The sequence below is a fragment of the Sinocyclocheilus grahami genome, unplaced genomic scaffold (assembly GCF_001515645.1).
Source record: "Sinocyclocheilus grahami isolate Dianchi unplaced genomic scaffold, SAMN03320097.WGS_v1.1 scaffold132.1, whole genome shotgun sequence".
NCBI lineage: Eukaryota > Metazoa > Chordata > Actinopteri > Cypriniformes > Cyprinidae > Sinocyclocheilus > Sinocyclocheilus grahami.
In genome coordinates this window covers 1,780,495-1,804,640 of record NW_015505311.1, presented here as the reverse complement: position 1 = coordinate 1,804,640, position 24,146 = coordinate 1,780,495, and the positions used below count along the sequence as shown (strand labels likewise).

At 36.2% G+C, this 24,146-nt stretch overlaps 1 protein-coding gene across 2 annotated transcripts; it reads left to right on the top strand.

Moving 5' to 3' along the window:
* The first annotated feature begins 579 nt into the window (after positions 1–579).
* On the top strand, positions 580–19,325 carry LOC107590719 (lysosomal alpha-glucosidase-like). 2 transcript variants are annotated; one of them, XM_016279629.1, is made up of 20 exons: positions 580–769; positions 4,441–5,067; positions 6,542–6,690; positions 6,858–7,023; positions 8,382–8,478; positions 8,856–8,975; positions 9,061–9,179; positions 9,873–10,004; positions 10,605–10,715; positions 11,368–11,481; positions 11,578–11,662; positions 11,750–11,867; positions 13,356–13,489; positions 13,590–13,741; positions 13,974–14,122; positions 15,047–15,188; positions 15,273–15,371; positions 15,688–15,852; positions 18,018–18,164; positions 18,436–19,325. In XM_016279629.1, the coding sequence occupies exons 2-20, from the start codon at positions 4,447–4,449 to the stop codon at positions 18,496–18,498; spliced, it is 2,883 nt and encodes a 960-aa protein (XP_016135115.1). In that variant the 5' UTR covers positions 580–769; positions 4,441–4,446; the 3' UTR covers positions 18,499–19,325. The 2 variants fall into 2 exon arrangements, with proteins under 2 accessions (XP_016135115.1, XP_016135114.1); XM_016279628.1 differs by lacking the exon at positions 580–769 and adding an exon at positions 987–1,064.
* The last annotated feature ends 4,821 nt before the right edge of the window (positions 19,326–24,146 follow it).

The window sequence follows — 24,146 nt, the reverse complement described above, 5'->3', positions numbered from 1 at the left end:
ATAGGCTAAATGTTTTATAAACGTATATAGCACACGTTTGCTGCGGAGACGCTTTAATTCCACATTATTAGACTGAGCTGCCATCTGCTGGACTGATATCACGTACACATGAGGAAAAAAACATACGTTTTCAACTTTAAAGATGATAATCATTTGCTAGATTATATTAGTTATAATTTCTGAATTGTAACTTTGTCTCTCAGTGTTTGTTCAAGTTTTAATTGCCGCTGAAATGTCTTTTTTTTATGAATGCTTTCTCGAACAAGCACAGTTGCCTCCAGGCCAGTAGATGGCAGTAATGTAGTCACAGAGGTGCGAGTGTTACACAATAGAGTGAAGGAATGATTCATTATTTTGAACCGGATCTTTTCGATGTTTCATTAGAACCGATTCGTAAAGTGAGGGCATCTATGCAAGTACAAATGAAAAGTACGTGACAAATTGGAAAAACGCAGATACAACACTTGACAAGAAAATTATTTAAAACACATGGAAAATGCAGAGGACATAGGGAGTTTTTTTTAAGCGGTGACTTTTGAGTGAATCATTTTGAGCTCGTTCACTGTAATGAATCGTCTAAAGGAGCCGAAGTGCGAAACGAATCAGATTCCAATTGCAACTGTAGAACACACACAACAACACCAACTTCATAAGTCATGAAACACCCGTGATATTTACCAGAGCGCAAACCAGAGGACTTTCGCTGGTGTAATGTAGTGTGTCAAACACTGAAACCTTTTAAACTCTGCATATACCAACCGCATAAAAAGTAAGTGCATTTTTAAATGTGCAGTTTTTCTCTTGTATGTGCTGCATGTGATGTTTCTAGTGAGTTCTGTCTTGCTCGTATAAGGTGTAATAATAATATCACATTTGTGAGGTTGTTCTGTGTTCATGTGGCTGCAAAATATAAACCTCATAAATCTATCATTCATTTAAAATGCCTCAACCTGTCGATAAACGTTAGTTAAATTCCTCTTAAAACCAGAGGACTTTCGCTGGTGTAATGTAGTGTGTCAAACACTGAAACCTTTTAAACTCTGCATATACCAACCGCATAAAAAGTAAGTGCATTTTTAAATGTGCAGTTTTTCTCTTTTATGTGCTGCATGTGATGTTTCTAGTGAGTTCTGTCTTGCTCGTATAAGGTGTAATAATAATATCACATTTGTGAGGTTGTTCTGTGTTCATGTGGCTGCAAAATATAAACCTCATAAATCTATCATTCATTTAAAATGCCTCAACCTGTCGATAAACGTTAGTTAAATTCCTCTTAACGTAAAATAAGACATGCACATAGACCATAGTACATTTCATGTATTCATATACCCTGGTATTTTAAATGTCACATTATCCAAAAAACAAACAAACATAGTATTGTTGTTATTGCACCTACATCTTTCAGGCAAGGTCACACTTTTACCCATGATCAGTCTAACATACTGTCTGAAGGGTTGTGTCTGTTTTTAGTTGGTTTTAAAGCAGAGGAGGTGGAAGTGTTTTGTTGGACTTTGACCTCTTATCATGTAAGAGTAGAGATATATACAGTTGGGGTCAAAATTTTACATACACTTTGCAGTATCTGCAAAATGTAAATTATTTGACCAATCTAAAAACAAAATGCATGTTCATTTTTATTTAGTACCGACCTGAATAAGATGTTTCACATAAAAGATGTTTACATATAGCTAGTCCACAAGAGAAAATAGTAGTTGAATTTATAAAAATGACTCCGGTCATTTTCAAGCGGTCACTGATGCTCCAGAAGGAAAGACGATGCATTAAGAGCCAGGGGTGTACAATTTTAAATAGAATGAAGATGTGTACATTTTCTTATTTTGCCTAAATGTATATATATTTTTTCATTTAGTACTGCCCTTCAGAAGCTACAGAAGATACTTAAATGTTTCCCAAAAGGCAAAATAAGTTAAAATTACCCTGATCTTCAAATTCAAAATGTTTTCACCTCCAGGCTCTTTATGCATTGTGTTTCCTTCTGAATCATCAGTGAGCGCTTGATCCTTTAGTAATAGTTATGTATGAGTCCCTCAGTTGTCCTCAGTGTGAAAAGATGGATCTCAAAATCATACGGTCTCTGTTGGAAAGGGTGCAAATGCGTAAAAGATGCTGGAAAACCAAAGAATTTGTGGGACCTGAAGGATTTTTCTGAAGAAAGGCAGGCAGTTTAACTGTTCAGGACAAACAAGGGACTCATGAACAACTAAAACAAAACAAGAACAGCTGTGGATCATCCAGGTAACCACACACAGTGTTAAGAATCAAGCGTATGTAAACTTTTGAAAGGGGTGATTTTTATAAATTCAGCTATTAGTTTCTCTTGAGGACTATATGTAAATGTATTTTATGTGAAATATCTTTTTCAGGTCAGTACTAAATAAAAAAATACCATGCATTTTGTATGATCCCTCTTCTTTTGGTGAATTAATTAACATTTTGCAGATACTGCAATCACAATGTGTATGTAAACATTGGACCCCAACTGTAGCCTGTCAATCTAATGCTGAGCTGCTCCATGCAGTTACAGAACATTTGGGCTTCGTCTCAGAATTTGGGAGCTCCCACGTAGATAGCAATTCTGGACAACTGCACATTTGCAAATAGAAGGAGAGCTGAATATTCCTGGGTAGTTTTCCCTCGAATGTTCTTGATTAAAAGACATGTTTTAATAATTCAAAAAAGTATGCTAACTTTGTTTTAGTCTTTCAGCTGAAGAGGTACGGTATGATAATTGGTCTCATTTCTTCTCCAATAGCCACTTGCCCGCTTCCCTCCCTGGTTCTTCCCCATATCTGCAGTTTTATGTACTTTAGAAAGTGTTTCATGTCTGTGTGACATTTGTCACATGACTTTAAGTGGGATGTAATATTGGCAAATACATCATCCTTATAGCTGTGTCCTACAGGGGCTGAAACTGCTGAGAATCCTGCTGATGCATGCAATGTGTTTTTTTTTTATCGTTGAAGTGAAACATTTTCTGTAACTGATTTTTGTTCTATTTTATTATTCTATTTGATTTTATTCTATTTTATTCTAGATTTCAAGGACCTTTTCAAAATAAGAATTTTAACCAAACAATTATTATTTAAATAATAAATGTAATTTTACAGGACAGGCTTTAATTTGTCTTTCTCTCGATTCCGTGTCACACACATTGTTCACATAACAAAACTTATGGCTTCAGAAGATTTAAAAATATAAAACTGAATATATAAACTACCTTTCAAGATTTTAAGTTTTTTTTTTTCTTTTTGAAAGAATCTTTTATGCTCACCAAGGTTGCATGTATTTGATAAAAATGCAGTAAAATAGTAATATTGTGAAATAATATTATAGTTTAAAACAACTTTCTATTTGAATATCTTTTAAAATATAATGTATTCCTTTGGTGGCAAAGCTAAATTTTCAGCATCATTAGCCTCAGTTTCAGTTAATTTTTAAAGCACAATTGAACATCATCCAATGACAAAAAGACTTATAATAAAAAAAGACTTATAAAAACATGTATATATAAAAACCAAGCAAACAACAAAGGACATCACAAGTCATAGGCTCTAGTGAAGAGATACGTTTTTAACTTTGATTTAAAATATGTAATGTTGGTGCAGTTCAAATATGGATCGGTAAAGCGTTCCAAAGTTTAGATGTGGCTATGGCAAAAACTTGATCACCCCTGGATTTTAATTTTGACTTTCAACAGTTAGCAAACTCTGGTTGGCAGACCTAAAGAGTTGTCATTGGATGATGTTCACGCAACAAATCATTACTCCAGTCTTCATTGTCACTTGGCCCTTCAGAAATCATTCTAATATGCTGATTTGCTTGTTGAAATCAGTTGTGCTGCTTAATATTTTTGTGGAAACAGTGATACATTTTTTTCAGGATTCTTTGATGAATAGAAAGCTCAAAAGAACAACATTGATTTGAAATAGAAATCTTTTGTAACATTATAAATGTCTTTACTGTCACTTTTGATCAATTTAATACATACTTGTAAAATAAAAGTATTATTTTTTTATTATATGTTATTATACCGTTTATCTATTTAACTCTCACTTAATCTTTAACAAGCTCTAATAATTCAGTTACACTGTTAAATGTAGTCTTGTATGAAGCAAAGGTCAAAAGGATATTATAACTGTGGATTATAATTATAACACCCAGTTTCACTTGTAACATTTAAAATGATTTATTTAAATTAATTTAGACAACAATGTCTATATGTTAATACAGAACAAGTTAAAATAAAATAAAATAAAAAATGGCCAGAATAATTCAAGCAACATAGTGCTTCTTTGAGATGTATGAATTAGTCTGATTGCACAAACAAGGTATGCAATAACATTTAATTCTTAGGGTTAGAGGATGTTGTTGCCTTAGTAAACACTCTTAATTATCTTCTCTTTACTTTATAACCTGAAGTTTGAAATGGTGTCGTACAAGAGACTCACCCCTGAGGAAGTTCATTTCTCAGGAGCCGCGTTGTTGAATCCTGATGAGTCGACGGACATGGATCTGAAGGAAGAACACCCAGAACTGCCCCTGCTGCCCCAGAGCCCTCGCTGCTCCATCACCATTGCCCTGCTGACCCTTGGGGGACTTATTGTGGTTCTCTCTGGTGTCTGGCTGCTTGGAACTATATTTTGGTTACATAAGCCACCCTCCACAGAACCTCATAGACCCCCTTCACCCGCTGTGGGTAGAAGCCCAAATGGGATGTGGCTGCAGCCAGAGTCTTGCTCGCAGATTCCAGAAGCTTGGAGGTTTGACTGTTATCCAGAGAGAGGTGTGGTGGTCACGGAGGAGATGTGCCATGCTCGAAACTGCTGCTTCATACAGAACTCACAGGCTAAGACATCGGGACGGAATGGAGTGCCCTGGTGTTTCTACACACCTGAATATCCATCCTATGAGCTGGTGTCCATTACTGACACTGAGATCGGGAAGGTTGGAAAACTGCTCCGGAACAAAAAAACATATTATCCTAAAGACATAGATGCACTGCAGCTGGAGGTGCTGTATGAGGAGGACAACAGACTGCATGTGAAGGTGAGAGCACTTTTGGTCTTCATATTCCTGGCTGGTTATGCTCGCGATCTCTATTTATCAAGCAAAATGTTCTCAAAAATTATTTATTCATTACTTTTGACGTTGAAGTCCTAAATACTCATTTTTTTCTTTTAAAATAAATTTCAGGGGTAAAATGATCTGTTAGCATTCATTTCCATCACAGACCTCTGGAATTCAATTAAAACTCTGACAGAAAAAAGGGATCAGGCTCAGTATATTGGTAACAGATTAGTTAGCAGCTGATAATATTTATTTAAAATATTAGTATTTGTTGATATTGAATATTTATAGAGTAATAATTTTAATTAAAGGGGTCATATGATGCGATTTCAAGTTTTCCTTTCTCTTTGGAGAGTTACAAGCTGTTTGTGAATAGATAAGATCCCTAAAGTTGCAAAGACTATAGTCTCAAACCCAAAGAGATATTCTTTATAAAAGTTAAGACTGGTCCACGCCCTCCTAAAACGGCTCGTTCTAACACACCCCCACATGTCTACGTCACGATGTGGGACGATTTGCATAACACTCCCCAAATGTTCACGCAAAGAAAGAAAGCGTAACTTTATTGTTGCTGCAACCGCCGTCACCATGTTGTGAAGACTCTGTGTGTTTCGTTGCGAAAGCGAAAATACTTTGTTTGGCCTTCCAAAAGAGGACACGACTAGAAATCAGTGGTTAAGTTGTATTTACAACACTGTTCCAGAACAGTTCAACCCAAATATTCAGATGTGTGCAGCGTATTTTATGGAGGACTGATCCTGCCGGCTATTCAGACTCACAGTCTGTAAGTAGCCTACGTTTTCATATTTAAAGAATTTGCCACTGATGATTCAAACGTGAGTTTTGAGCAGTGTCGAGTAGTGCTTGTTGTTTGTCATTTCTCCGATCACAAATGCAGACATGGTTTTATGTTTACGCAGCGCGATGCAACGCGACACGCAAAAAGACAGTATAAGTCATTATAATCCGTAATGCAACGCTACGCATAAAAAGACAGTATAAGTCATTATAATCCATAATTATGTCCCCACTGGATGCAATGGGTTTTAATGTTTTTGTCTCGTCACTCCGGGACATGGCATCACAGTATGGTAAGGGGCGTAACATTTCATTCACACGCTTGAGACATTCGGCCAATCACAACGCGCTGGATAGCTGGCCAATCAGAGCACACCTCGCTTTTCAGACCGATGAGCTTTGTAAAAATCGACGAGTTTCAGAAAGGCAGGGCATAGAGGAGAAACAATCATGTATAGTATGTGGAAAATAATGTTTTTTTTTTTACCTTAAACCGCATAAACACATTTCATTACACCAAATACACAAAATAATGTTCTTTTTAGCAACGTCACATGACCCCTTTAATAATTTTTCTTTTAATTAATATTTATTGAAATATTATTACAATTCAAACTAACTATTTTCTATTTTTGTATTCCTGTATCACATACAGATAACAGACCCGGCTGAAAAGAGGTATGAGGTGCCTATAGATGTTCCTGTGGGTCCGAAAACAGCATCATCAAACCCCACTTACACTGTAGACTTCATCAAAGAACCTTTTGGGCTGATTGTCAAGAGAACACAAACAGGAACTGTACTGTAAGTACTGTTTATCGTCAGCTATCATGAAAACACAGACCTGTTAAAAAATAAATAAATGAATAAATAAAAATGGCACGATTTAGTTTCTTTTACCGTTAGAAGTGATGACCAGAAAACTCTTTGTATCAGTATTGAGTTATTAACATCTGTTCATGTGCTGTCAGGCTGAATACATCCATAGCTCCTCTCTTCTACGCGGATCAGTTTCTGCAGATGTCCACATCATTACCATCACGTTTCATATATGGACTGGGTGAACATCGCTCCAACTTTCTGCATGACCTCCAGTGGAACACTCTCACCATGTGGGCTCGAGATGTCCCACCCATGGTAACTTGACATTTGTCTTCTGACATAAGAATCTGTCAATTCTGTTTCAAATCTAATAACAAGCCTTAAAGGAATAGTTCATCCAAAAATTATTTATTATTATTTTTTTTTCTAAAAATGTGCTCATCCTCAGGCCATCTAACATAGAAGTGTTTGTTATTTCATTGGAACAGATTTAGAGAAATTTTACATTTCATGACTTGCTCACCAATGGATCCTCTGCAGTGAATGGGTGCCGTCAGAATGAGAGTCCAAACAGCTGATAAAAACATCACAATAATCCACATGACTCCAGACCATCAATTAACGTTTTGTGAAGTGAAAAGCTGCTTGTTTGTTAGAAACAAAACAACAAAAAGATGATTTTAACTTCAAACCATCGCTTCTGGCCAAAATACAAGTCCATAATCCATTATAATGCATCCTCATAGGAAAAAGTCCATCCCCTGTTGTCCTCTCACATCAAAATCCAGCTACATAGTTGTTTAGAAATGTTTTGGACTGTTTTTGCTTGTAAACGGTGCTTGGCCTGTGTATATTTCTCTCCTGATTCAGAAAGATTTTTTTTTTCACTGGAGCAAGCAACATTATGGATAGGGGACTTGTATTTGAGCCAGAAACAAGGGATTTGAAGTAAAAAATCCTTAATGATGGATTAAAAACAAACATGCAGCTTTTCAATTCACAAGACGCTAATAGATGGACTGCAGTCGTGTGGATTGCTTGTGGATTCGTCTTGTGAAGTGAAAAGCTGCTTGTTTGTTAGAAACAAAACAACAAAAAGATGATTTTAACTTCAAACCATCGCTTCTGGCCAAAATACAAGTCCATAATCCATTATAATGCATCCTCATAGGAAAAAGTCCATCCCCTGTTGTCCTCTCACATCAAAATCCAGCTACATAGTTGTTTAGAAATGTTTTGGACTGTTTTTGCTTGTAAACGGTGCTTGGCCTGTGTATATTTCTCTCCTGATTCAGAAAGATTTTTTTTTTCACTGGAGCAAGCAACATTATGGATAGGGGACTTGTATTTGAGCCAGAAACAAGGGATTTGAAGTAAAAAATCCTTAATGATGGATTAAAAACAAACATGCAGCTTTTCAATTCACAAGACGCTAATAGATGGACTGCAGTCGTGTGGATTGCTTGTGGATTATTTTTATGTTTTTATCAGCTGTTTGGACTCTCATTCTGACGGCACCCATTTAATGCAGAGGATCCATTGGTGACCATATTACATTGTACATTATAACTTGACCCCTTTAAAAGCACATAATTTAAAAACATAATTCCAGATTAATAAATGTTCCAGATCGCACTAACTGTTCTGCGTTTCTTGATTGTCGGTTCTTTCAGGAGCTGACCAACCTCTATGGCGTCCATCCCTTTTATCTTTCCATGGAATCTGATGGAATGGCACATGGGTTTTTCATGCTCAACAGCAATGCAATGGGTAAGCTCACACACATGCACACGTGATTCTAAATTGACATTGAGGTGAATGTTGAAGCACTAAGATTGTTGGAGTACTTTTTAGAAGAATATACTATTTCAGTCTTTCTACTTCAGAATGTTGTTTATTTAATGTGTTACTTACCATTCTTTGTAATTATGATTTTTTTTTTAGGTGAAAATTGTTTGAAATTTTTTTTATGTACCATATTTGTAAATCATTTATGCATGGTACTTCATGGCATTACAGTGGTGCATGTCTGAAAAAATGCTATTAAAATGCTAAATATGGTATTAAACAATGGTAATGCCTTCTCACGCTTTTGTAAGTATATGCTGTCTGAGCTTAGTAATAACTTGTGTAAATAATCTTTGTAGATGTGGCTCTGCAGCCTGCTCCTGCTCTCACCTGGCGTATGATTGGTGGGATCCTTGACTTTTACGTTTTCCTAGGCCCGGATCCCAGCTCTGTGATTGCACAGTACTTGGATGTTGTAGGTCAGCAAGCATCATGAGCAGTATTTGATAAGTATTTTTGACATGAGATTCATGAACTAATCATTGTCTCTTTTCTTTTTCCCAGGGAAGCCTGCAATGCCCATTTACTGGGCTCTGGGCTATCATCTCTGCCGATGGGGCTACAAGTCAAGCGACAAAACATGGAATGTTGTAAAAGAAATGCGTAATTATGGGATACCTCAGGTACTGTAGTTGTTTGATTGGTTGGAATTTTAACTCTTCTGCTGTAGCCCAACAGATTTACACTTTCGACAGACATCAAGAAAAATGATGAAATTATTTCAGCATGGAAAATAAAACAACAAAATGTAGCCTATAACTTTACAGTCTGTCTCCATCAGTATTGTTACTGTTAACTAAAACTATTAAATTGTTTTGTTTTCAGTAATTGAAATAAAACTTAAATAAAAAAAAAAAAAGCTTAAATAAAATATTAATATATTATTTAAAAAATAAACTTAAAAAAAATGGAAATGTTTGCTTGGCTACTAACTGAAAAAAATAAGTTGAAGTAATAAAAAAAACTGAAATAAAAATACATTAAAGCTATATACATACATACTGTATATGACTTATGACAAAAGCACATACAATTATTAAAATTGAGACTAAAATTAAAATGAGAAAAAAAAATCTAATTAAAAAATATACATACTGTAAATAGATAATAGTAATATAAAACTGGTCTCTATCAGCGATGCTAGTTTACCCCCAAAGCAAACACTGAGCATCATCTCAGAAGTCAAATTTCTGCTTTTGTGATGAACCACAGAAAAACACTGACTTGACATTATGCATTTAGTATAAGGAATAGAAATGTCTGCACTAATTGCAAATTGTACAAATAGAAAACAAATTTATTTTTCTATCTTTCAGGATGTTCAGTGGAATGACATTGACTACATGGATCGTGCTTTAGATTTCACTTATGCCACTGTGAACTTTTCCACCCTTCCTGACCTTGTGAAAGACCTTCATAAACATGATCAACACTACGTTATGATCCTGGTACACACACACTTTGACACAATTACACAAGAATCATTTGTGAAATTAATGAACTACACCTGTAGTTACTCTTCTAGAACAACTAAAGGGCCTTGAAAGGTAACTGACTTCATACATCCACTAATAATCACCTTGACACCAGTTGGTTGTCATTGCTCCAAAACATTTCAGAAAACTGAAGTTAGTTTCACGCTCAAATGATAGCTTTTGCATCTTTTGCTAGAAGATGCCAGTTGGTTTAATATGTGATGACATTCATTCATGTTCACTGTGGCCTAAATCATTTTTGGAGACTGTCAATAGATTTGTTTATAAATTAAAAATCAAAATGAGAGGAACTCCTGTGTTCTGTGGGTTTATAAAATATGCTTCTCCTGCAAAATATCCATTTGACACACTTCCTCTTTTGGCTCTCGTCTCTTTTGTGGAGCGGTAGAATCACACTGACAGTCATGAGGCTGATTTGGCAACTGAATGTTTCACATGACTGCAGTTGAAACCCTCACTAAAGCGTTTGGATGTGTCACTGTGGATTTAGCTGAAGTGTGCTTGATGTAAACTGCAGCTTGTGTGTTTGTCTCTTTTCCGCTTCCTCATCAGGATCCCGGAATCAGTAACTCTCTGCCGTCTGGCTCCTACTGGCCATTTGATGAGGGGAAGAAGAGGGGCATCTTCATCAATGATTCGAATGGAGACATCCTTACTGGGAAGGTACATTGAAGATATTTAAAAATGTAATTTATTTCTGTGATGGAAAGCTGAATTTTCAGCATCATTACTAGTCTTCAGTGTCACATGATCCTTCAGAAATCATTCTATGATGATTTGATGCTCAAGAAACTTTTCATATTATTATGTTGTATCAATAACAAAGTATCACTGTTTTCAACAATGATAATAATTTTTTTTTTCAGGATACTTTTATTTACAGCATTTATTTAAAATGTAATTTTTTGTAACATTAATTTCTTTTCTATCACTTTTGAGCAATTTAATGTGGCCTTGTTAAATAAAAGTATTAAGTTGTGAAATTACTATAATTTTTACTGATTGATCATGGCTGACAATTAAACCGTGGCATCTGCAACCAATAATAAACTTGTGTAATGCTTCAATAGATGTCAGTATGAAGTCCAAGTCTAGACAAAACTTAAACAGAAGCATAATTAAACATTAATTAATATTGAGTTCTTAAAGTTATTTAGTGCTTGGCCAGTGAAATAAATTTTAAAAACTCTTATTAGAAAAACTAAATATAAATGTTAATTAAATATAAATATTATAATTATGAATATTAATATAATTTTATATGTGACTGAGGCTTGAGTGCAGGTGTTTGTTTTTTTTCTTGTTTTTTTCTTAGGTCTGGCCAGGACTCACGGCCTTTCCAGATTTCTCCAATCCAGACACACATGAATGGTGGTACCAGAATCTGAAGAGTTTCCATGAAAAAGTGCCTTTTGATGGCGTGTGGATTGTACGTTGTGCATTTGCATCATTGCCTATTTGGTGGTTATTATTTGCATCTACCCAAGCATTGATCATGTTCTCTTCTTTATATCTCTTCCCCAAGGACATGAATGAACCATCGAATTTTTTTGATGGATCACTGAATGGTTGTCCTGAGAATGAACTGGAAAATCCTCCCTACACCCCAGGTATCAGTGTGCTAGCTATTATGTGGAGATCTACATTGTGCATGTTACGTTTATTCCATTAATGAGACATGGTATTGTCTGCTGTAGGGATTCTGGGTGGTACATTAAAGGCTAAGACTGTGTGTGCATCTGCACGTCAGAAAATCTCCACTCACTACAACATACACAGTCTGTATGGACTCATGGAAGCTAAGGCAACTGAAAGGTACACACAGTCATACAAAAATACATACACACACACTTTGTGTTCATTACTGTTCAAAAGTTTGGGGTCAGTATTTTTTTAATACTTTACATTTACATTTATACATTTAGCAGACGCTTTTATCCAAAGCGACTTACAAAGGAGGGCAATGGAAGCAATCAAAATCAACAAAAGAGCAATGATTGTGTTAATTTTTGTTAATTTTATAATAAATAAAAAGAAAACAAAGATAGAATACAAAAAGATTAGAGAAGCAAGTGTTAAATTAACTTTGAAATTAATGCACACCCTGCATTTAACGCACCCGCCCCACACCTACATAAGTCATTTAATGTTTCATACAGTTCATCGGTGGCACATTATTGTCTGTTTTAGCTCAATTTTTTACGAAAATATTACACATTATAAACGAATGGACTGAATGAAAGACTCAGTGACTTAATCGTTAAGGCATTTACCTCCATCTGCCGGCAGTTTAAACATTTATTTCATAATTCTATGTTAATAAAAAACAATTAAATGGATAGTTCACTCAAAAATGTTAATTCTGTCATCATTTACTCACCAACATGTCGTTTCAAATCTGTAAGACTTTTTTTGGGGGGGGACATAAAAGAAGATATTTTTAATAATGTTGATAACCGAACACTTTTGGTTTCCATTGGCTGCCATTGTAGCCTAAAGGTTTGTCTAATAAATTCTGTTGAATCAAATAAAATATTTCTTTCTAAAGCTAATTTTGTAATGCCTATTTATGCATTTCTTATTTAACACAATAATGGCTTTAAATTGTATTTTGGGGGTAATTTTCTAATGAATTTGCAATTAATTAATCACCACATCTTGTAATTAATTAGGTAAAAAAAAAATTATCACACGACAGCGATTAAATGGCACAAAATATTTCTATTTCAAATTGTTGTTCTGTTTTTATTGCTGTTCTTTTAAACTTTCTGTTCATCAAAGAATTATACAAATTGTATCAACGTTGCCACAAAAATATTAAGCAGCACAACTGTTTTCAACATTGATAATAATAAATGTTTCTTGAGCATTAAATCAGCATATTCAAATGATTTCTGAATGCTGTAAATTCAACTTTTCCATCACAGGAATAAACTATGTTTTAAAATACTGTAAAACAGAAAACGGTTACTTTCAATTGTAAAAAATATTTCACAATGCTACTCTTTTTCTGTATTTGATCAAAATGCACCTTTTTGAGCATTAGACTTCTTTCAAAAACATTAAAAATATTTACAGACATGAAACTTTTAAACAGTAATGTACATAAATATCTCTTTTTCAAGTGTCACATATTTGAAAGAAAGACAACTCAAGCACACTTTTCAAGCAAAATGTTTTACCAAAAAAGTTTATGTTTTAAATGATAAACAATAAAAATTGTTTTCAAAATAATGACAAAAAGTCTTTGGACACTTTCTGGTTATCAAATGTTGGTGGATCACATCCATCTGTCTCTCTCAGTGCTTTGAGGAAGATCACAGATAAGCGTCCCTTCGTCATTTCCCGCTCTACGTTTCCCAGTCAGGGCAAGTATTCAGGCCACTGGCTCGGAGACAACAGGAGCCAATGGAAAGACCTGGCCATATCCATACCTGGTATAAATACACACACCTGTGCTCTTCTGAGGTCAGAGTTAGTCCCATAGAGTTTTGTATTTACTACAGCTACACTAAACACTTTCTTCCTCTTTCCCAGGTATGCTGACATTTAACATCCTGGGCATTCCTCTTATTGGGGCAGACATCTGTGGCTTTGGAGGCAGCACTACAGAAGAACTATGTGTCCGATGGACCCAGCTTGGAGCTTTCTACCCCTTTTCAAGAAATCACAACTCAATAGATGAACAGGTGAACTTTCTTCCATCTGTCCTAAACGCTCTAACTACAGCTGGTCAGTAACATTTTTTTAGCTCTTAATGCTGAAATATGTGCTGCTTTAGAGCCTCTGCATTTAAAAAAAAAATCTGATTAGTATCCCATCTGTCAGTTGTTTTGGTAGTACAATATGTTTTTATAAAAAAAATTTGTGTGTGTTTCAAAGACACTTTTCTGGATTAACAGTTTTGTCATTTCACAACAGGATCAGGAACCAACTGCATTTAGTCCTGCAGCTCGAATAGCAATGAAAGAAGTCATCCTCCTGCGTTATTCCCTGTTCCCGCATCTCTACACACTCTTCCATCATGCACACATCAGTGGACACACAGTCGCCACACCACTGCTCTTCCAGTAAGATAAACACGAAACCTGACTGTATGTGAATACAATTTTTAAGGGAATGATTTACTCCCAACCTTGAATGCGTAATCTAGTAGCATCTGATGCCAGAATTATATATATCTATATATACAGTGGGGCAAAAAAGTATTTAGTCAGCCACCAATTGTGCAAGTTCTCCCACTTAAAAAGATGAGAGAGGCCTGTAATTTTCATCATAGGTATACCTCAACTATGAGAGACAAAATGAGAAAAAAAAATCCAGAAAATCACATTGTAGGATTTTTAAAGAATTAATTGGTAAATTCCTCGGTAAAATAAGTATTTGGTCACCTACAAACAAGCAAGATTTCTGGCTCTCACAGACCTGTAACTTCTTCTTTAAGAGGCTCCTCTGTCCTCCACTCGTTACCTGTATTAATGGCATCTGTTTGAACTCCTTATCAGTATAAAAGACACCTGTCCACAACCTCAAACAGTCACACTCCAAACTCCACCATGGCCAAGACCAAAGAGCTGTCAAAGGACACCAGAAACAAAATTGCATTTACTCCCAACCTTGAATGCGTAATCTAGTAGCATCTGATGCCAGAATTATATATATATCTATATATATAATGTTTTTTAAAGAAGTCTCTTCTGCTCATCAAGGCTGCATTTATTTGATCAAAAATACAGAAAAAAAACAGTAATCTTGCAAAATGTTATTACAATATAAAATAATGGTTTCTATGTTAATATACTTTAAAATATAATTTATTTCTGTGTTGCAAAGCTGAATTTCCATCAGCCATTACTCCAGTCTAAAGTGTCACATGATCCTTCAGAAATCATTCTAATACGCTGATTTGAAGCTATATATATATAAATAATTTCAGGAGGATATACACTTTAATTTAATTCTTTGCAATAATCACTTTTTGTGGTGTGTTTCAGGTTCCCAAATGATGAGAAGACGTACAGGATAGATAAACAGTTCCTATGGGGAAAGAGTTTGCTGGTCACACCGGTTTTGGAGGCAGGGCACGATTATGTTGTAGGATATTTCCCTAAAGGTCTCTGGTACGATTTCCACACCGTAAGTCACATCCCTCTTAGAAACTCAAAATTCTCTTACTTTGGAGTCTCATACAATATTCATATTTGTTTGTATCACATACAGGGTGACTCATTGGTAAGCAGTGGGGAAGAAATCAATCTTCAGGCTCCAATAGACAAAATCAACTTACATCTCAGAGAGGGTTCCATCATACCTACACAGGTGACTCATAAATTATGTAACGGCAATTTATTTATTATAATAATTGTATTTTTATGTCTAAAAATTACATAAATGTATAAATTATTTAAGTTATATATATATATGTGTGTGTGTATGTACGTACATGCATACAATAATAGTTTTATAATATACACACACATACTGTATATAAAATATATTTATATTATAATGTAATGATAGAGCTCTAATTATAAGGCAAACTTAGATGACATTAACTTTTTGGTAACATTTGTGCATATGCATGTGTGTATGCCGTCTGATCACTTCTATTTGTGTCCATTTGTTCGTGTTTCAGAGACCTAACACCACCCTGTGGGTGAGCAGCGGTCAGCCCCTTAATCTGATTGTGAGTCTGAGTGAGGACGGCCTGGCCAAGGGTGATTTGTATTGGGATGATGGAGAGACCCTTGACACTTATGAGAAAGATCAATATGCTTACATCTATTTCACAGTAGAACAGGTACAGAAAATGCACAATTCACCTTCACTGCAGTAAACCAGCAGGCTTTAATTTTTAAAGGGGACATCAGATGCCCCAGATCAGTTGGTGTGATTCTTTAGGGTCTTCATGAAATGTCTGCAGCATACTTTGATTAAAATTCCTCAATGGTCGTGTAAAACAACACCCTTTTTACCTTGTCAAAAACAGCGGGGTGATCACAGCGATCCATTTCGGTGCATGTCTCTTTAAATGATAATGAGCTCTGCTCACCCCACCCCTCTCTTCTGTTTTTTGTGTATTCGGTGGTACGTTACCATCAAAAATAAAACGAATCCACTGCGTCCTCAGAGGCTCTGATGTCGGGAGAAAATGAAGACTCTTATGTTCATTTTTACATCCAAATACAAAACATCTGCATTGCTTACGAGATGTTGTCGCTACAGCTGCTCGAGCGCGGAGAAAATGGAGTACAGCGTACAACTGGCTGAGGGCAGAATTATGCTAATACGGGACAGTCAATAGTACCCGTCTCGACGATCATTCTCGTAAACGCAGTCAGTTATGTTTTAAATGAATGTAAACAGCTGAGAAAGAAATCGGATGTGTATCATTATACTGGATCTGTGCAGTCGGATTTAAAGGGACAGCAGCCTATAAATACGTGCTGCTGAATATGTCACTAATGTTAATCAAACAACAAAACGGCTATAACAAAGATTAATCTCAATTTAATTCATACAGTACACAATGCAGTGTTATTTTACACTTAATGATTACATTTCTGTACCTGAATACTACTGTTTATTTTATCTATGCTTGTAAATTGTGTATTTGTTCTTTTTTCCCCCTTTTTATTTCTTTTTTTTTTACTGACTGTTCACTTGCCTTTAATCATGTTTGAACTTTCTCTTTCGCTTTCACAACGAAACACAGCGTCACACACGGTGACCTAGAGTGAGCAGAGGTCGGGGGCTAAAGTGAGGAACGGCCGGAGGACTAGAGTGAGCAGACGCGGCGGATTCGACGAAGGAGCGTCCGGCGGGCTTGCGGCAACCATATGTGACGACTCCGCTTTGTCCACGGTGAAAGCCTTTCCGGCGATCCACAGCGCAAAGTTGTAGTATTTCCTCAGCAACCAGCACAGATCAGCTCTAGGCATGTCGAAGCAGATATCGTCCTCTTTTGGAAGGCCAAACAAAGTAGTTTCGCTTTCACAACGAAGTGAGCAGAGGCCGGGGGCTAAAGTGAGGAACGGCCGGAGGGCTAGAGTGAGCAGACGCGGCGGATTTGACGAAGGAGCGTCCGGCGGGCTTGCGGCAACCATATGTGACGACTCCGCTTTGTCCACGGTGAAAGCCTTTCCGGCGATCCACAGCGCAAAGTTGTAGTATTTCCTCAGCAACCAGCACAGATCAGCTCTAGGCATGTCGAAGCAGATATCGTCCTCTTTTGGAAGGCCAAACAAAGTAGTTTCGCTTTCACAACGAATCACACAGTGCCTTCACGACATGGCGGCGGCAACAACAATACTACAGTGAGAATAAAAGTTACGCCTTCTTTCTTTGCGTGAACATTTGGGCGGCATTATGCAAATCTTCCCACATAGTGAGGTAGATATGTGGGGGCGTGTTAGAACGAGCCGTTTTAGATAGGCGTGGTTGATTCTTAACTTTTATAAAGAATATCTCTTTGGATTTGAGACTTTAGTCTTTGCAACTTTACAGATCTTCTTTATGCACCAAGAGCTTGTAACACTCCAAAGAGAAAGGAAAAATTGAAATCGCATCATATGACCCCTTTAAAAAAAGAGTGAATGGATTTTTATCATTGTAGCGTGGTTGTGTCCACACACTGCTAAGACACATTTACATGCAAACACCATGTAAAAGTGAATTTTGCATCTGATATCTCCTTTAATAAGCATTCATTTGAATCTTATACTATGGACATGTTATAAAAGGATATTTATATACCTGTTTTACATCACTGTTACATTTTTTCATCAGTTATTCAGATTATACCCATTTTTATCCAAAGGTATTTTATTAAATGCATCACTTGCTTGTTCTTAAATGTTTCTCTAAATGATCATGCCAATTACTTTGCATAATTTTCATTAGTTATTACCCTGCCTGATATCAGGGATGATGATTATAATGATCTTCTTTATTAATGATCTCCAGAATACGATGACATCAGAGGTGCTGCATAATCATGAAGAGGCTGCTTACATCACAGTGGAGACCGTTTCCTTTTATGGGGTGAAGGTGGAGCCAGAAAACGTAACCGTGAATTCACAAGAGGCAGCGTTCACTTACCGTGACAATCAGGTAATATACTTCCATATTGTTTTAGGAAGCTACTGGTTACAAATCCGTGATGATTTTGTACATTTTGTTATCAGGTGAATTTTGAACTGTTCCCAGTAAGTTAGAAGGATAAAAATGTTCATTCGCAGTCCTCTGATACTTCACAAGCTTTCAGTTAGCAGTTAAATAAAATAAATAAATAACTAAAAACAGTAATGCAAGTACAAAAAATACTTAAATTCATGCAAAATGAGCGTGAAATAAAAATTTGTATTGTCTTATGCCCGTCTAGGTGCTGACAGTAACAGACTTGGGTCTGAACCTCATTCGTAACTTCACAATCAATTGGATGTAAATACGAAAGTCATCAGCGCTATTTCAAAATTGTAAGTTGCTGCAGAAATCATAACCGTAACATCTCAAATGATTTTATCTCAGTACTTGGACAGTGGTGGTTCTGATTCCAACCTGAAATCAAATATCAACCAGAAAGGATGTGACAGATTATTAATTGTATGTTGAATGTCTGTATTATTGACCCAGTGGTGGTCAGTTGCACTCAGAGCAAAACCGAAGGGAAGAATTGTGTTTTTTGATTAAATGTATTTGTTTGATCTGTTATTGGGTAGATACATTTTTTTTTTTTTACCTCTGCTGTTATATTACTGCCTGTTATTGCTGATATTGTTTCTAGAGCAGAAAGATTCTTCTGACACTCTTTTAAACCTTTTAGTGGTGAACAAAGCTTCTCATCTTAAAGTATACTATGGTTTACATTATGCCATGCCATCAAAAAGGAGGCAAGTTCAAGTTGATTTTGAGTATCTTAAAGCAAACATTTTTGTAGTGATGCAGTGAACCATCAGATCCTGCTGAATTCATAACCTTTCAGATTCTTCCAAATTAAGTTGATCAATATTATTTTGATTTGCATGTGTATATATTGTTTACCAGCGTGTTTGCACAGTTCGGGACATTCTGATGCTGCAGGAATGCATGTTTGAGCTTTAGTTAGCAACCGTTATTTCCATGTACTGACAGGCTTGTAATTAAAATGATTGAATATGTTCAGCCAATCCAAATGTGATAGAAATAGTTTTTGTTCTCATTAATTATTCGTTTTAAAGGTGGGGTAAGCGATTTCTGGTAGCCAATGTTGACATTTGAAATCACCAAAACAAACACGCCCCTACCCCAAAAGTGTCTCGCCCCTATTTTGATAGCTCTGCCCCACACATACGTACGCAACCCAGGCAACGATTAGTTCTGTTAAACAGAGCAAAACCAATGTTATGCCGTGTCTACACCGGACGCGAGTGGTGCGGCGCGACAAAATACTATGGAACTCGTTATAATCAGTGATGCTGTCTACACCATATATATATAATATATATTTACATATCTATGGTCTACACTGGATGCGGCGCGGCATGACACGACAAATCCCCAACAGAAAACTACTGCTGCGTTCTGTTTATGACATATTGACACAAATTTCAAATGATTTTCAACGGTCCAGTGTACTAGACAGACTTTAGCTGTTGCGGCGCAGACACTGTGTTACTCACCAACCCGATCTCCTGAAAGTGCGTATAAATAGTACGCCAAATAAAAACGAAAACCCGTGGTATTGCATCTCTATCTTTCTGTCTCTCTGCTCTGCTAATGTCTGTCCTGTGCACTGAACACTTTCTCCTCCACATCATGAATAGACATGCCCCTTACTACTGATTGGCTACAAGTTTGTTTTGCTAGTCGGCCCGAATCAGTTTTCTGAAGCGTTTTTTTAAAAATCGCTTACCCCACCTTTAATGTCCAAAGTGAGTAATTCTAAAAATGTTTAACCATGAAAATATTACTGAAGTTAATCACTGTACAGTATTCATCAAGGCTTAGAGAGGCATAATTGTGCAGTATTTTGTAAACTACTACCACATGCTGTCGATATTAACATTTATAACATAACATTGTGCCTTATAGTTCATCAAAGCTGTGATTCAACATTCAGTGGCTTTACTGTGAATGTATAAAACCCTCTGTTCAAAACACTGGGCTGCTTTACAACTTATCAAATGTATAGACTTGTGAGCTAAATAATATGTCTACGAGAGTACGAGGCAGTTTAAGGCTTCTTTCCTTTAAATGACCCTGAACAAACTGCTGTACAGCGTTTGAAAAGAGTTACAAGGTAGTGTGCAATAAAAATTTGAAGTGTGCATCTTTTTTCTTGTGTTTTTTTTCTTTTGACTTAAAGGGTTAGTTCAGCCAAAAATGAAAATTCTGTCATTAATTACTCGCCCTTGTGTTGTTCCAAACCCGTAAGACCTTCGTTCATCTTCGGAACACAATTTAAGATATTGTTGATGAAATATGAGGGCTTCTCGTTGCTTCGTAACTTTACAGTTGAACCACTGATGTCACACGGACTACTTTGTCGAACGTGGTAGTTACCTTGCAGTCTATGAAAGGGTCAGAGAGTCCTCATATTTCATCAAAAATATATTAATTTGTGTTCTGAAGATGAACGAGGGTGAGTAATTAATGACAGAATTTTCATTTTTGGGTGAACTATCCCTTTAAGGCAGTGATATGCAAACTAGCAATCACCTAGAAAAGCCATAGAAAATACCAAGAACACCCTAGCAACTGCATAGCAACATGCTAAAACAACTAGCAAACGTATAAGCAAAAGGCCATTTGTGTTTCTTTCATTTTCCTCCACTGGTGCTAGTGTCCAGTAAAATATGATCTTTGAAACCACAGAATTTACATCAAGGATCTTTATACCCCAAATCTAACAAATCTGATTATTTTATGTCAGAGCTATAGTTCTGATGTGGCCAGGTTATTGCTACATGAAACTGGATTTAGAGGCACTTCCTTCACTTTCTTATAGAAAATGGCTTTCTTTAGCTTAGTGCAGTGACCTGACATGTCAGACACTGTTGTTTTAAGCAAAATGTGTTTCTGTCTTTAAGAACATTTAATACATCTTTTCTTGTTGTTTTAAGAAGCACTGTTATAAAACCTGTGCTGATAGTCACGTGGCTTCCTGGGAGTGTATGCACACGTCTGAACCTTCAGCTTTCATCCCACACTGACACAAGACCTGTTTGAAGATCAAAGCCAGACTTGTGCTTCCATATCCAGCATGATATGACCGCAAGTTGAAAGCCATGTTTCTGTACGGGCCGATGCAGGCAGAAAGAAATAAAGACAGAGAAACAAAAAAGAGACGGGCAAAGATGGAATTAAGTATGGGGCAGGACTTTGATTTCTTGATTAGATACCGTATTAACTAAGCAATTAAAAATGATGGAACTTTAAGAACATCCTGCATGTAGAAAAGTGCTTTTTAAAAAGGCCCAAATGCATGAGCTTCCTCTGCCAAGAGATTTTGTTTATTAACAAAACAGCCATCATAATTATCTTTGAAACATGCCAAAATACAGCAAAACAAGATAACGGTCATAATTACTACAGTGCAAATGTGTTTTTGACAAGTTAATGAATATGAAACATGTCAAAGCTAGCTTCTGTTATTATCCACTTGATTCCTCTTGTAATATTCTGCAGTGAGAAAACATCTGATTCACTAGAGGACTGTTAAAAAAACAAATAAAGAGGCTTGAGGCTTTATGTCCCACAATATTAAATGACAATTAGATAGAAAATATGACATAGCCATAGGAAGATTTTTAGCTCTTTACAGTTTTATTAGTGTACAGTGGAAATATACTACTGTTCAGAAGTTTGAAGTCAGTAAGACTTTTTATGTTTTTGAAAGAAGTCTCTTATGCTCAAGGCTGAATTTATCTGATCAAAAATACAGTATAGTTATATTATGTGTGTGTGTATTGTTTATTTATTTATACAACAGTCATATTGTGAAACATTATTACAATTTAAACTATTTTAATATATTTTAAAATGTATTTAATCCTGTAATGTAAAGCTGAATTTTTTAGCATCATTACTTCAGTCTTCAGTGTCACATGATCCTTCATTCTAATATGCTGATTTATTATCAATGTTGGAAACAGTTGTGCTGCTTTAAAATTATTTTGGAACCTGTGATACTTTTTTCTTTCTTTTTTGAAAGACATTAATACTTTTAATTCCACAAGGATTTGTTAAATTGAAAAAAGTGATAGTAAAGACTTATTTGTTAGAAAAGATTTGTATTTTTTAAAGTATCGCAGGTTCTAAAACAATTTTAAGCGCAGCACAACTGTTTCCAACATTGATAATAATAAATCAGCATATTGATAATAAATCAGAGGGATACATTCTGAGGGATCATGCATGTGACACCGAAGACTGGAGTAATGGCTGATGAAAATTCAGCTTTGCATCACAGGAATAAATTATATTTTAAAGTATATTAAAACAGAAAAACAATATTTTAAATTGTAAAAAATGTTCACAATATTACTGTTTTTTTTGTATTTATGATCAAATAAATGCAGGCTTGATGAGCAGAAGAGAATTCTTTAAAAAATATTTAAAGAAATCTCACCCCAAACAGTAGAGTATATCTGTAAATTAGTAAATTATCTGTAAATACTGTGAAAATATCAAAAATATATTAAATAAAATTAAGGGCTAAATAGTCAAATATTAACTAAAATTGACAAAATACCTAAAAATACCAAGTTGCATTTTAAAGGTCCCCTGAAATGCTTAGAAACACAGCGTTACTCTGTGTTGACGTCATTTTAACTGAAACAGGAAGACAGGGCGGGACAGATCAAGCAGCCCCGCCCCTTTTTAAAATAGCCAATAGCATTCGTTTATATCACAGCTTGGGCTAGAGCCGTTCAGAGCCGTTGAGCTCCGTAAAGCCGCATTTGACACGGTATGCCAGCCACAATCTCATCCATATTGCATATTTACACAGTTTGAATCGTTCCCTGTCCCCTATATAGTGCACTACGTGCCATTCACTGTACAGAAAATACTAGTAGCCTAGCTTTTAGTAACATGCCACTTTTAACTTGTTAACCTCGGTTCATTCTAAACCCGGGGGAAACGGAATTCTGGGTTATGTTGCTTAATTCACGTTTCACCTGTTTACATAATGACTTTAGCATTGCGCATCCTCATATTATATATTGCTGACTGTACTATCAAGATTTTCTGTAATGGACTGCTCAGCTCAGCTTCCCTTCAAACATGCCGTGTTTCTGGTACTGATCAAATCACGTAAATATGAATCATGAGGTGCATTGTATATCAAAGTACCACGGTTTTACAGTACATTTAACTGTCCATGTTATTTGTCACCTACCTAAGAGCTGGTCTGTTACTGACTTCTACTGGTCATATAAAGAATGACAACTAGTGCTTTAGATAACCAAGTCCTCTCCAAACGTGTAAAGGGGTCATATGATGCGATTTCAATTTTTCCTTTCTCTTTGGAGTGTTACAAGCTCTTGGTGCATAAACAAGGTCTGTAAAGTTGCAAAGACTAAAGTCTCAAATCCAAAGAGATATTCTTTATAAAAGTTAAGAGTCAGCCACACCTACCTAAAACGGCTCGTTCTAACACGCCCCCACATGTCTATGTCACGATGTGGGAAGATTTGCATAACGCCGCCCAAATGTTCACGCAAAGAAAGAAGGCGTAACTTTTATTCTCGCTGTAGTATTGTTGCCGCTGCCGCCATGTCGTGAAAGCACTGTGTGCTTTGTTGTGAAAGCGAAACTATTTTGTTTGGCCTTCCAAAAGAGGACGATATCGCTTCGTCATGCCTGGAGCTGATCCGTGCTGGTCGCTGAGGAAATGCTTCAACTTCGCGCTGTCGATCGCCGGATCGGCTTTCACCGTGGACGAAACGGAGTCCAGCCCGGAGTCGTCACATGTGGTTTCACAATATGGTAAGGGACGTAACATTTCCGTCACACGCTTGAGGAATTCGGCCAATCACAACGCACTGGATAGCTGGCCAATCAGAGCACACCTTGCTTTTCAGACCGATGAGCTTTGTAAAAATCGATGCG

Bases quoted from the DNA above. Each gene is read 5' to 3' on its own strand.
- LOC107590719 (XM_016279629.1), top strand. From the start codon at position 4,447: ATGGTGTCGTACAAGAGACTCACCCCTGAGGAAGTTCATTTCTCAGGA. The intron at 6,691-6,857 runs GTAAGTACTGTT...ATGTGCTGTCAG, and splicing joins ACACAAACAGGAACTGTACT to GCTGAATACATCCATAGCTC. The intron at 15,189-15,272 runs GTAAGTCACATC...TATCACATACAG, and splicing joins TCTGGTACGATTTCCACACC to GGTGACTCATTGGTAAGCAG.